The sequence below is a fragment of the Xenia sp. Carnegie-2017 genome, unplaced genomic scaffold, assembly GCF_021976095.1.
Source record: "Xenia sp. Carnegie-2017 unplaced genomic scaffold, XeniaSp_v1 HiC_scaffold_13, whole genome shotgun sequence".
NCBI lineage: Eukaryota > Metazoa > Cnidaria > Anthozoa > Malacalcyonacea > Xeniidae > Xenia > Xenia sp. Carnegie-2017.
Window position 1 is genome coordinate 5653564 of NW_025813436.1, and position 14058 is coordinate 5667621.

At 37.6% G+C, this 14058-nt stretch overlaps 1 protein-coding gene across 1 annotated transcript in view; it reads left to right on the forward strand.

The window, feature by feature from the left end:
- Positions 1 to 14058, forward strand: part of LOC124433290 (adhesion G-protein coupled receptor V1-like) — a 42642-nt gene that overhangs the window by 14678 nt on the left and 13906 nt on the right. Inside the window, exons 23-45 of the mRNA XM_046983051.1 lie at positions 130 to 445; positions 1079 to 1284; positions 1468 to 1674; positions 1843 to 2278; positions 2347 to 2519; positions 2628 to 2883; positions 3419 to 3669; positions 4148 to 4365; positions 4433 to 4797; positions 5086 to 5534; positions 5851 to 6130; positions 6270 to 6618; positions 6959 to 7587; positions 8169 to 8545; positions 8662 to 8931; positions 9213 to 9597; positions 9906 to 9988; positions 10582 to 10739; positions 10938 to 11405; positions 11687 to 12053; positions 12252 to 12781; positions 12963 to 13125; positions 13446 to 13690. Of these exons, the coding sequence (XP_046839007.1) occupies positions 130 to 445; positions 1079 to 1284; positions 1468 to 1674; positions 1843 to 2278; positions 2347 to 2519; positions 2628 to 2883; positions 3419 to 3669; positions 4148 to 4365; positions 4433 to 4797; positions 5086 to 5534; positions 5851 to 6130; positions 6270 to 6618; positions 6959 to 7587; positions 8169 to 8545; positions 8662 to 8931; positions 9213 to 9597; positions 9906 to 9988; positions 10582 to 10739; positions 10938 to 11405; positions 11687 to 12053; positions 12252 to 12781; positions 12963 to 13125; positions 13446 to 13690 (7181 nt within the window). The remainder of the gene's footprint in view (positions 1 to 129; positions 446 to 1078; positions 1285 to 1467; positions 1675 to 1842; positions 2279 to 2346; positions 2520 to 2627; positions 2884 to 3418; positions 3670 to 4147; positions 4366 to 4432; positions 4798 to 5085; positions 5535 to 5850; positions 6131 to 6269; positions 6619 to 6958; positions 7588 to 8168; positions 8546 to 8661; positions 8932 to 9212; positions 9598 to 9905; positions 9989 to 10581; positions 10740 to 10937; positions 11406 to 11686; positions 12054 to 12251; positions 12782 to 12962; positions 13126 to 13445; positions 13691 to 14058) is intronic.

The window sequence follows — 14058 nt, forward strand, 5'->3', positions numbered from 1 at the left end:
ACTTTCATAACTTTCGTTGTGTTGGTTTGTGTCCTTATTTCTTTGGCTATTCTTTGATACTTGTATAATTTACTGCTAACTATATATAGTTTTGTAAAAGTGATCTTTCGAATTGTGTATTTTGTTTAGGATCTTACTATTTCTGTTGTAAACGATAATATGCCTGAATTACTTGAAAGATTTCAACTACGTTTAATTTCGGCCCAGTCAAATGACGGCAAAGACGAGAGTACAGCAACAAGCGGTGCTAGCGTCAGCTTTAACTTCTTCGTAGCGAACATAACCATAACCGAAAACGATTCCCCCTATGGCTTGTTGCAGTTTGCCAGCGAAATGCCAGTCTCTCGGGAAAATATATCAGAGCTAAATCATGTATTCAAAATGAATGTGCGCGAAAGTATTGGGACGTTTAAATTGTTCATTGTCAGAGCCCAAGGAATGTTAGGTTAGGAAAACCTAAATTAAATATTATATCTTGTTAATATTATGTTGATATACGAGGGAGGAACCTTTGCTCAAAATGTCAAGAAACCTTTATTTTACTTTTGGCATTTTTTTAGCGGACCTACAATGGGAATTTAAATAACTTCCGTGTCAGTGTATGTAGTGATGAATGAACAACAGTGAACATGAACAGTTTTTACACAACCTGAAATATAAACTAAGATAACGTGTGTCAGTGTAGGTAGTGATGAATGAACAACAGAAAACAAGAACTGTCTTTACACTACCTAAAATATAAACTAAGATAACGTGTGTCAATGTAGAAAGTGATGAATGAACAACAGAGAACAAGAACAGTCTTTACACTAGCTAAAATATAAACTACGCAATTTAACATGTGTAGGTGTAGGAACACTTTAAAAACTGATTGGTTAAAATAACGATATGATTGGTTAAAGTAAGTTTAAAAAATTGGTTAAAGTGGTCAAATGCATCAAGAGGTAACCAATTTTTATGGTTATTTTAACCAATTAGTTTCTACAGTGAAATGATGAATGAACAGGAACAGCCTTAACTGTATCCAAAGGCAAAGCTATGATGATATCGTGTTATGATCACAATTCTTTTCTCCAAGGAAACATAAGATGCTCATGGAAGCTACAACCATTGACTGCCATCGCTAATAGAGATTACCGTGATGATGCGGATACTTTCTCACTAAACGCAGGAGTTCTGAGCACAAGTATTGATCTTACCATTATTGATAATAATAATCCAGAGCTCGACAAGACTTTTCAAGTCGAGCTGTATGATCCCAAAAATGGAGGTATGGAAAAAATAGTTTGATGAATTACTGAGAGGGTGTCCATGGATCCGTTTGTGGGTTTTTGAAAAGTAAAAATAAATACTTCTTGTTCATATACTGAATGTCCTTTTCTGGTGTTCATTCACAGCTCAAATAGGCACAGGAGGATTAGCTATCATTACAATTCTCGCCAGCGATGATGCATTTGGTGTGGTCAGCTTCGCGTCTTCTTTCTTCGATTAAACGCCATGGAAGGTGAAACGATTCGTCTTGAATTGCATAGATCACGTGGTAGTTTGGGAGATATTCTTATTGGTTGGGAAATCGATGACCCCGGAGTCGACTGGTTGAACAGAAGTGGCTTCGTCTCAATGAAAGATGGTGACATTAAGGCAACGTTCGTTATTGTTCCTAAAAATGATAAGGTATGAAATTCGATAAAACCTAGAATTGACGATCTTAATTTTAACCAATCAAAATATATTCAAAATTCTCAGTCATGTTTTGTTTTCATCAAACCTTATTTTCAATGTTTATATATTTTGAAATTAAGTTAACCGTACGTTCGTCTCTGCATTATTATTTAATTTTAGATTCCAGAACTTGAGAGATGCTATACTGTGCGACTTGTCAATGTGACCCGTGGTCGTCTTTCTTCTCGTGGTGTTGTTTCAAACATAACAATTGTGGCAAACGACGACCCCTATGGAGTATTTGAATTTGAGCCCAGTGTTCTTGCTGTCAGAGAAGCCACGCGTAATATCACTCTGCGTGTTGTGCGACACCAAGGTACTCTGGGTAGTGTGCGTGTAAATTATACAAGTCGCATCAGTCACGTCTGGAGGACTGGAGATAACAGAGCGTCAGACAAGGAAGATTTTATCCACGTTGATGGCTTTCTTCAGTTTGTGCCCAACCAAACTTTGGAAACTTTTATGATACAGATATTAGACGATGTAAAACCAGAGGAGAACGAAACGGTTGTCGTCAATTTGACGTCAGCACTGCTATTTACCAATCAACATTCAGGTACAATTAGTTATTATGGGAGAACATGGAAACTTTTTCTTCAAGCTGTTGTTACATTTCTTTTCAAGGAGGAAGGGCTGCTTTTCCTAGAATTGGCTCTCAGAGGCTAATGCATGTTATCATCCTTCGTAATGACAATGCCAGTGGTACGCTGCAACTTTCCTCCAATGCCGTTGATGTGAAAGAAGACACGAAACAAGGATATCTGAACATTGTTCGAAAGGCTGGATCATTTGGCGAGGTAGTAAACGTAGTGTTTTACTATATTTGATCATAAAAAAGTTTTATGTCACTAGCTATGTTTATCATTATGTTTACATACCTATTAAAATTAATTCAATCAATTCAGATCAGTGTCGGCATTGTGGTTACTCCAATTAGCGCCACTCCTGGTGAAGATTACGTCATTAATGCCACTAGAGTTACTTTATTAAGTGGTCAACGAACTGCTGCCGTACCAATATCTATCGTCGATGATGGTCTACCTGAGTTTGATGAAACTTTTAGCGTTCGTCTCATCACCTCCATTGGTGGTGTGATCATTGTTGATCCTTCACAATGTTTTGTTACTATTGAAGAAAATGATTACCCTTATGGATTAATAGGTACGTCTTTGTTTTGCTTATAAGATTATAAAGTAAATGGTTTGAAATCAAAGGATTCTTATGTGTTTGTAGATGTAGATCATCCAGGTTAGTAGAGTCGCGAGAAGGACTGTTCGTGTTGATGTTGACTGACGTTTCGACAACCTTAGAGGTAGTCATCCTTTGAGGCAAGTGTGTCATTCTGAAGATGACTACCTCCAAGGTTGTCGAAACGTCTGTCACCATCAAGACTAACTGTCCTTCTCAGTACTCTACTAACCTGGACGATTTATAAGATTTTGTCGTCCAGTGAATGTTCTCTAATTTGCTTATAGTCGTACATAAGCTCCTAAAGTTTTAAGGGCAATTTCCTGTTGATTCGATGCTGACAAAACATAAAGTTCGACAGCAGTTTCAATGGAACTGGATCGCTCTAATCCCCTCCAAACTATAATTAGTATTTTTAAAATGTGCAAGATGAAAATTTTAGTTCACGTACATAATGAATGCAAGACTTCTAGGTACTTGTGGGTACTACAATGTATAATATTTTAAGGGTTTGATGACTCATCATTGAGCCACGTAGTGACCGAACCATTGAATGGCAGCAAAATCGTCAGACTTCTTGTAGTACGAGAATACGGAACTGTAGGAGTCGTGAGGTTCAATTGGAACGTCACACTCTTTGGGATACCTGCTTCAAATGAAGTACTGGTGACAAATGACAGCGGGCTCATACCACCTGGCGAGAATCAGACGTTTGTGGATGTCATAGTTTTGGCTGACAACGTTCCAGAAATTGATGAAGTAAGAGCATTGAACTAAAATACATGGAACACTACTTGTAATAGAAAAGTCTAATCATTTTTTGAAGCCAAATCTTACACCCAGACACTCAAGATTACAGCCAGACACGCGTGTGTAGTTAGTCAGTCAATTTTCCCTCTGCGAGAGAATCTCGAAACAGTACACACGCTTATCTGGGTGTAAGATTTGGCTTCAATTATTTGCTTCAGATAGCGTTCCATGTATTTTAGTTTAATGAGTAAGAGTAAGTTTAACCTTTATGTAAGACTAGATTTTCCTGAAGTAGATGAGATATGATCATCTTTAACCCTCGTACACAATATGAACATTGAAAATAGAGAAGAACATATTGTCTGACAGATTTTTTTAGGCTATTTTGAAGTTCTTCATCATAATTCACAGCTTACGTTCTAACTTAGAAAACGTCATGCAAAGGATAACGAATAGCATTTTTAAAGGATACTCATTTTATTAAAAGGTTCTCTCTGTATCATTGAGTATGAAGCAAAGCAAAGCTGAACTTGATCCTATGCGTCGTGTGGCGAATATAACCATCCTTGTGAACGACGAAGCCTATGGTGTAATAGAATTCTTAAAAGACAATTACATTGCTCACGAAAATGATCACAATACCACGATTCATATACCTGTCGCACGAAAACGTGGCAGACATGGGGAAGTTAGAGTTTATTACAGGTAAGTCTGTTGTAGTATCTGTCATTAACGAACGTTCTAGTCAGTTATCAACTTTCGTTTCTTTCAGTACTCTGCCCGATCCTTCTTCATCGTCCGCTATATCCCACATTGATTATATCCCACGCATCAATGCGAGCATTAATATCTCTGATGATGTCAACATGTCATTGATTGATGTCGTCATTGTGGGTGATTTGCTTCCCGAGTTCACCAAGTACTTTACCATCAAGTTGGAGCACGTTGAACTTGTTAAATCTGGAGTGTCACTCGATTCGCCACGTATTGGTCATCGATCCAGTACTAATGTAACCATCATTGATGATGACCACGTTTATGGTTTATTTAAAGTATTTGGGGAACAAAGCCAAAGTGTCTTGCTCGTAAATGAAACTGATAAACTTCCTGTTAGTTTAGTGATTCAAAGAGAAGGCGGTAAGTGAATGGTCAAATGTTTTTTATTCTTTTGGGAAATTATATTCATTCATCAAGTTGAAAAGAAAAGGTACCCAACCAGTTTTGTTCTCAGTAGAGATTGACGTACAGACAAATGTTGTTTTCTCTCAAGATATTTTAGTCATCTCTAGTCCCAGGTGGGCAAGATGGGTAGTTGTCGTCTCTTGTATAACTTAATTTGAGTGTGAAAGTGAAACTTATTCGTTGATTCGCCGTTTAATGTCCTTTTGTATGTTGTAATATTATCGTCTATGTTGTATTCTTTAGGAAGATCTGGTAGGGTATCAGTGAAGACAACAATATCGCCTTTAAGTACGGCCATGCAAAATAAAGATTACAGAGTCAGCGAAGTGACATTAACCTTCCAAACTGGAGAGTACGAAAAGTTTCTTACACTGACCATTTTTGGTGATGATATTCCCGAACTTGATGAGAGGATCATCATAAAACTTGTTGATCCCACTGGTGGTGCAGCTATTGAGCAAGGCACCGGAAACAACGTGACGGTGGTCATCTTAGCAAATGATGTAGTTGCAGGATATGTCGGATTTAGTGATATCTCACGCGCAGTCGTTGTCAAAGAGGGTGAGATCGTTAATTTGGGCGTCGTTCGAACTTTTTCCAATGCTGGCAGTGTTTCTGTTGATTGGCTCATTCGTGGAAAAAATGTTTCAAGGGACTTTAATATTACATCTGGAACGGTTATATTTCATGAGGTTAGTCATATATTTGTACCTAACTAGATAGGTAAAGATAATTGAACATCAAAGAACAAAAACAGTCTTTACATTATCAAAAACATACTCCAAGATGAAGTGTGTCAGTGTAAGTACTAATTAATACACAACAAAGAATAACAACAGTCTTTACACTATCTAAAATATAAACTAAGACAACGTGCGTCGGTGTAGTTAGTGATGAATGAACAACTGAGAACAAGAATAGTCTTTGCACTATCTAAAATATAAACTAAAACAACGTGTTAACAACAAAATACTCCTGCATTGATATAACTTTGTTTTTCTCACTAAGGGACAAAATTCTACAAACATACAATTTCAAGTTCTTGCCGACAAAAGCTCTGAAATTAAGGAGCTGTTTGAAGTGATATTATTCAATCCACGAACATCCGGAGTGTCGTTCACTGGAGCTGCGCAGATCAACATACACACGTCATCTGCCACTATCACTATAGCAGCCAGTGATGAGCCTCATGGCGTGTTTGAATTTCAGCGTGATTCACGTGATATTACGGTAAAGGAAGGCGATGGAATAAGAGTGCTTTCTGTTGAGAGATTATTTGGGAATATTGGTGAGTTCATTGCTGCATAGGTTAACTTGTTAGGGTTTGGATGGTGTGCCGAGGGGTTTTGGGGATATTATGGGATGCAGTTGCTTTGGATGTAATGTGTAAACTACTGAAATCATTTTATGTTTTGTTGCTCTTTTAGGTAAAGTCCGAGTGTTTTACAAAATTTTCAATGGCAATCGTTCTTCTTTATCTTCAAATGAAATGTTTGCTTCTCCTGGTGAAGACGTCTTGTTCAACACAACTTCAATACTCATCGAGAATGGAGTCAGCATCGGGAGGATTCCCATTTTCATCAACGACGATGGTTCCGCAGAATTAGATGAGTTTTTCATGGTCAATTTGACGAACGTTGAGCTTTTTAATGACACATCTCAAAAGAGTATCAACGAAACCTTTATGCCTCCACGTCTTGGTCGATACTTGACTTCTCAAGTGAAAATTCAGGCGAACGATGGTCCACAGGGAATATTAGTGTTTTCACCATCAAGGTTTGATATATTTTCATACTATTCTAGCAAAGAAAAACAGTGACCGCGAAGCAGGTGGGGAGCTGGTGACGAAGCCCGCAAAAATTTACCTCCGCTTTGAAATTTTGAAATTTGTCCTCTGTACCTCTAATTGCACCCAAATTTGGCGTTTGATACGTTGATAGCACCCCTGCCCCCAATAAAAATGCTCTGCAATCCCTCCGTAGATACGAACAAGCAAAAACTCCAAAGTCTTGTTCGCTCAAGTTTGATAATAACATTTGTTCAATGATCACGGACTTTATTGGCGCGATTGTCACGTCTAAAAGATTTTATCTTCATCGCTTTGCTTTGTTTTTAGGATTAGTTCGCCAGAAAACATAACTGTGTTTAACGTTACCGTTTGGCGAAAGCAAGGACTATATGGTGATATCGAAGTGAATTATTTCATTAGAAAGGAAAACATCGGAGAAGAAGATTTCCGTGTTTATGATAATCTTCAAATTGGCGGAGAGGGAACTTTGAAATTTTTCAAAGGTCAACGAACACAGAATATCACAGTTTTTGTTAACGACGACATTATTCCCGAAGTGAACGAAACATTTCAGATTGTGCTAAAATCACCCACAGGTGGGGCATTGTTAGGTAAAGACTCTATCGCTCACGTGACGATTCTCGTGAACGACGCTGGTAATGGATTGTTTAGGTTCAGTGATGAATCTCTTATGTTGACTGTGGATGAACCGGGAAGTCGACATGTTGGTTCAACACGCGCAACTTTTACGTTAGTGCGTGATAACGGGACATTGGGGGATGTTGTGGTGGGTTGGAGGATTGATAATTCCTCTGCCCGTGATGATTTTCAATCAGCCAATGGCTCGGTATTGTTCAAAGACGGCGAGACTAGAAAATCGTTCATTGTTGAGACTGTAGTTGACACAACACCCGAGAAAAAAGAAAGGTTCTTGATAGTTTTGTCCATCTTACAAGGTTTGCTGTTATTTGATGTTCAATTATCATATTACCTATCAATAAACTTTTACTGAAAAATTATCAAATCTTTATAGACAACTCAGGAATATGTTTCATTTTCTTTTCTTGCGTGTTTATCGACTTTAGGAACACGTAGGATAGCACAACATTTATGAAAATTGTAAATGTTTGATATTTTTTTTTAATTTCCCCTAGCCTATGATTTTTGCATTAGTTGAAAGAGATGACAATTATGGGTTTCTAGGTTATAGCTTCGAAGGAAAATTTATTCAATCCTTGCTATCAATATTCCTGATAACTAATTCTGATTTTTTTACGTCAACCATTTCCAGAATGAATTAGATTTATATTGAGTTTAGACTACATTTTTGAAATACGTCAACATATGCCATGTTATCATTAACCTAAGCGGTCATGTTCATGTTTCAGATGCTCATCAGAATACAAACTCATTCGAATTCTGTTATGTATTGTTGTTGTACCAACGAAAACATTTTATAATTGTCTTTGGCCATTTTATTTTGACCATATGTTACATCTCTTCAGTTTGAGGCAACCAATCTCCTTTCTTATTCAAGGTGGCGGTGAATTACACTCTCCTAGTGTTGCTTGGTTGGCTGTTACAGAGAACGATGAACCTTACGGTGAACTGGAGTTTGCCTTCACATCAAAAACATTGAATATTGAGGAAAGCGTGGGTTTTACTGAAATAAAGGTTGCCCGTCGCAAAGGGACATACGACAGGGTGACGGTTGATTATCACACCGTTACAAATAATGCTAATGATTTGAACGGTTCCATCATGAAGTTTGCAGTTTTTCAGAGTTTTCGTGGCCTACGAGCACGTTTGTCGCATTCATTTTCCGCTTTTGGTCAACAATACTTGCTCATCGGCACTGATGGAATGAACGGCTCTGGACTTTATCAATGGCAAGGTGTTTTCACCCCTATAACGGTATGTGAGCAATTCGGTCTTCCCTTACGGTATGTGCCTGGGGGGGGAGGGAATTTCACAAACTTGTTTTTGTGATTTACTCAAACATACCTCTCATGATAACTTTTTTTTATTAGGACATTCAAACGGACAATGTCTCCTGTTTTGAAACATTTGCTGTTAACGGGAGTGTGTTCATTGCTGTGGCCAATTATGGAACAAAACAGTTCGCAGTCAACTCCATCATATACAAAATGTTTGAAAATGGAAGTTTGTCTCTGTATCAGCGTATTGCAACGCAGGCTGCTACAAACGTGAAATTTTTCAGACCTCAAGGAACGAGAGATGGTTATCTTGTAATAGCAAACATGATGGATGATTTTGGAAACACTGCTATAGCTTCCAAGGTATGTGGATAGGATAGAAAAGGACAGCACGGACGAGGGAGTAGGGTATGGGAGTAAGAAAGGATACAGTGGTATAGAGTATATTTGTGAAGTACACATAATAAGGGGAAGAAAAGGGTTTGAAACCAGTAAAGAAAATATAACATGAATTATTAGGGGATATCATGGGATAGCATTGAGCATAGCGTGATATACATGCCAAGAGCAAAATGATGTATAGTTGGAAAGAATATTATAGGATAGGATGTGTCCATGCCTTCCTTATATTACTGATATTTTAGGTTTACAAGTGGTCAAAAGGTCAATTTGTAAAACATGGAGCTGATCTTTTATGTCGAGGTGCCTCGGGCCTTGCCTTGCTTACCATAAACAACATGGATTATCTCGCAATCTCAAGTTACTACGACAGCATCAACAAGGATCATCAAAGCAAATCCGTAATATACGAATGGAGGAATAATCAATTTGAACCGATGCATGAAATAACTACAAACGGAGCCACTGGTGTTGAATACTTCATGTATGGTGCTAACCATTACCTGCTCTTTGTCAACTCTCGGTCGTCGCCCGTTCTGTACAAGTGGAATTCAAGAACATTTGTATCGAGTGGAAGTTTTCCTACTCACGACACAAAACGTTTGAAGAAGCTGGCTTTCAATGACGAAGGTTTGTCATAGCACTTTGCATTTGTAGATGTTCTATTTAGTCACTAATGAGAGTATTTCTAATTCTTTATTAAGCCAATGCATCGTTAATTTTTATCATCATTACAACTAATAATTAACATACAACCATTAATTTAACTATAAGTGTTTTTCGGATCTGTCAGTACATGATTAGTAAATACCCGCCATGCATCATGGGGCTTTATTGTAGAAAAGTTACTAGTGAAAGATCATTGTAGATTTTAATCATATATTTGATGTTAGCTGCTTTGTGTTTGTGATAGTTGTAGCATTTTTTGTCATTATAAGTTTTCCTTGCTGGGACGTTGTCAAAAGGATGGTTGAAATTATTTCAATGGGATAATAATGCAATGAATTTTAAGCTTTTCAAGGTAAGTAATGAGAATTGTTTTAAACTTCATTGCCACTCTTGCATGTGAAGTCAATGCAAATGCTTTAAAACAACGATTTTAAGCGGATTACATTGCTCATACATGTTCTCGTGTATATTTTTATGTGTTGGCATTCTCATAGTGCTTATGCAATGAGTATTTTTTAAAACTTGCAATCTTGTGCATCAGCTCGGCATATATTTCATTACAAATGATGATGTTAGATCAAACATCGAAATCTATGTGTATGATGTGCTTTTATTCAGATTTGGTTTAGATAAAGATTTTATAACAAAAGTTACTAAAACAGCTACACTAATGTTTACTCGTTGTGTACTTTACTCAACTCTTTCATTGTGTACTTCAACACCAAGACACGTTGTATTTCTCTGCTCCAGTCCCTGTTATCCCCCACTCCCTTGCTCTCTCCCACTCCCTTGTTCTCTCCCACTCCCTTGCTCTCTCCCACTCCCTTGCTCCCCCTCGAGATTTCAGGAAGTAAAAATTAAGTGTCATCTAAATAAGACGAAAATTCAAAAAAAATTACAGAAAGTGAATGATGTCTGATGTATTCCTTTTTTTTTGTTATTTAGGTAGTAAATGACTCTGTAGTCGAGTCTGTTTGTCCATTCACTATAAGGGATCCCATCAATGGCAACATGACTTTGCTGTCTGTGTTTATCACGGCGAGTAGTGAGTCACGTGTTCTCCAACCGGCCATGGTGACCAACCAAGCTGATTTCATCCCAAAGTACGTTTGTATAGGAACAAGAATCGAAAGTTTCTTTAAACAATATAAATTTCAGAAAAACAACTATTATTCATTTATTTTGAAATGTAATTTTCTTGTAGCTAATGAGTACGTTGTTCACTATGATAATATAACTAAAAGCTACCAAAGAATATTCTTGTGGGTATTTATAAAGGAACCACTTAATCTTTGTTTCAGGAAAGGTCAACTTATATTCAACGACGAAGATACTGAATTGAGCTTTTATATCACCATTGTCAACGACTCCATCTCAGAACCTGACGAGTCATTCTCGGTTGTCCTTAGCAACGCTACTGGAGGATCCGTGATTGGTCCAAATGCCAACCTTGAAGTCAATATATTAGCCAATGGTAACCCTTATGGCCGTGTTGAGTTTTCAAGTACTTCTGGGTATATTGTTGTCAAAGAACCTGCACGTGATCGGGTAGTGCATCTGCGAGTGTTACGAAAGTATGGAACCTACGGGACAATTGTGGTGGCATGGAATTGCGTCAGTAATACGACATATAATAATCGTCATGATAATGATAATGTACACCCTTTATCAGGAGAAATATTATTCATGCCTGGTGAGAACATGAAAACAATTAACCTTACGATCATTGCCGACAATATTCCGGAAGTTAACGACGTATTTGTAGTGAGGTAATATTCATGTGAACATCGACATTTACTCGTATATAGCATTAAAACCTAATTTAGTTCCTTTAGTGACTCGGAGTGTAATAGCTTTCTTGGATGAAAACCTTTAAGAAATCTTACTTACGTGTCTTTCAAATGTTCGACAAAATCTATAGACTTATTTATTATTCACCGCATATCTCCAGTTGAGTTTTTCTTAGAAGACTTGTAAATCACCATTTGTGTTCTTGTATCTTTTGAAATAATGTTTTGACTAACAATAAATACGTTTGCCATCATTCTAGCTTGAATTCTCTAATAAGAAACGGTTCTGACATTACCAATAATGGGGCAACAATCAACGCAGCTCGCTCTACTCTTACCGTTATCATATTGGCTAACGATGATCCCCATGGTGTTGTGGGATGGATGCGTACCGTCGCTTTAGCGCAGGAATCCGAGGCGATAAACAGCACGATCCAGTTATTGATAGAGAGAAAGGGTGGGACGCTCGGGGATATAAAGGTGCATTACGGCACAGTCAAGGCAAACCGCAATGATTCCGTCAATGAAAAACCTGCTGTACCTTGGCATGATTATGTTCCGGTATCTGATGAAATAGTCATTGCTCATGGTATCAACATGACCAATATAAGCCTTCAAGTCATTCATGTATGTACAAAAATATATAAAAGTATTCTGAATTACAAGTTAATATTGATTGCGATAATGGTTCGACTATTACTGATAAAATGACAGTATTCTGATGATTTTCCCCTTCGAATTTCCGCAAAAATAGGTCAAAATTTTTTTCGTTTTAAGCCAAGAGGAAGATTCATTATTTCAATGCGAATTCCACTTCATTTTCAGGACGATAATGCAGAGGTAAACGAAGTGTTTTACGTAAATATTACCGCCGTTCAACTGGTTCATCTCTATGATCCCCCCCCTGAAAACTCGCCACGCATCGAGCCATCAAGTCAAGTTGTCAAAGTGGTCATCTCAGAAAACGACAACAGACGAGGTGCTCTCAACTTCAATATCTCTCATCTCATTGATCCGTATTCTGGAAAGATTGAAATTGAGGAAAATATAGGGCAACTCGTGATTGAGATTGTTAGAACAGGGGGTACTTATGGTGATGTTGGGTTTGAGTATCGTGTTGTACCTGTGCGTACTATGAATAATGACGACTTTACACCTTCGAGAGGTGAAGTCATATTCCAAACGAATGAGACTCGTCGCCATCTTATTATTAATATTACTGACGATCGTACGCCTGAGGTTGCAGAAGTTTTCCGCTTAGAAATGACGCATCCTATTGGTGGAGCAAAACTCGGAAATAGTCGTGAAGTGACGTTTGAAATACGAGCTAGTGATCAACCTCACGGAGTGTTTGAGTAAGTGATAAAATGATTCTTCTCTGGGCAAATAACATGTATCAACATCATAATTTGTTTTTCAATATTGCTATGGCTTTGCTTTGCACACGATTTTAGAAGGGCTTTACGATGAACTGTTCTTAATGTTGATGGTCTGTTGTTGGAAAACTGAAAAATAACATCGTTTCTTTTCATATAGGTTTTCTTCCACTAAAATCGTGTTGGTTGAGGAGGGAGGCGCGGTTCGTCTCACTGTGACCAGGCTGCAAGGTAGTTTGGGAGAAGTTCATGTGTCGTGGAATATAACCACAGATGCTTATCCCGATATCTATCCTGTCAATGGTACCATAACTTTTGACAATGTAAGTATGTTGGTAATCAATGCAAGTTGCCGCCATGTTCTTTGCAATTGCGCTAAAGCGAGATGCTTCCCCTCCTGAATTAAATAAGACGACTGTTGATTCCGGTGGGTGAATTTATCAACTGTCTAGCATATGCATTTTGCTACTACTCAAACAAAACAAAGCAACGTTTTTGACAAAATTGACTCTGTTAATTACCTCAAGTTAAAGCAATTTTTACATTTTCAACGTAATTTCCGAGGTGGTTGGTTGAAAACTTCCATTGCAAATGTGTCCCGAAAAATCCTCAATTTCAATTTCTTGACGACTTTTGCTTGTAGAACGTAACAAGTCAATCGATATATTTGCACGCCCGCGATGATGACATTCCTGAAGGAGATCTTTTGTACGAGTGTTACTTAGTGTCAGCTGATAATGGTGGTGTGATTGGCAGTGACAGGAATGTGAGGATACTTATTGATGCAAATGATGATGGCTATGGCGTTATTGCTGTTGATCCATTAACATCCCTGGTGTATGTTGGCGAGGCTGATCACTCCAGTTATAATGGACGGATCAATTTAAGGTTGAACAACTGTGATAGTTTCTGTGGAGAAGTGGAAAGAGTGCATGAAATAGAAATGTTGTATATTATATGAACTCAATGACGTTATGATCGCATTCTTCTATTGAATTAACATCTTGAGCAGTGATGTTTTAAAACTAAACCTAACACAACTAATTGGACATAACAAGCTGCACATTTTAACGACGACGATGAATTATTATTCCTTTCTTAAGTTAATGTTTTTCCATACAGAAATGACGTAATGGCCTCCATCTTTGTGTTTCAATTGAAAAGAATTTTAATGAAGTTATTTTGTTTTAAACACCAACATGAATGCTGTCTCCATTCTTTCATGGATCTCATGTGTTAAACTTCTTCTTTTTCAG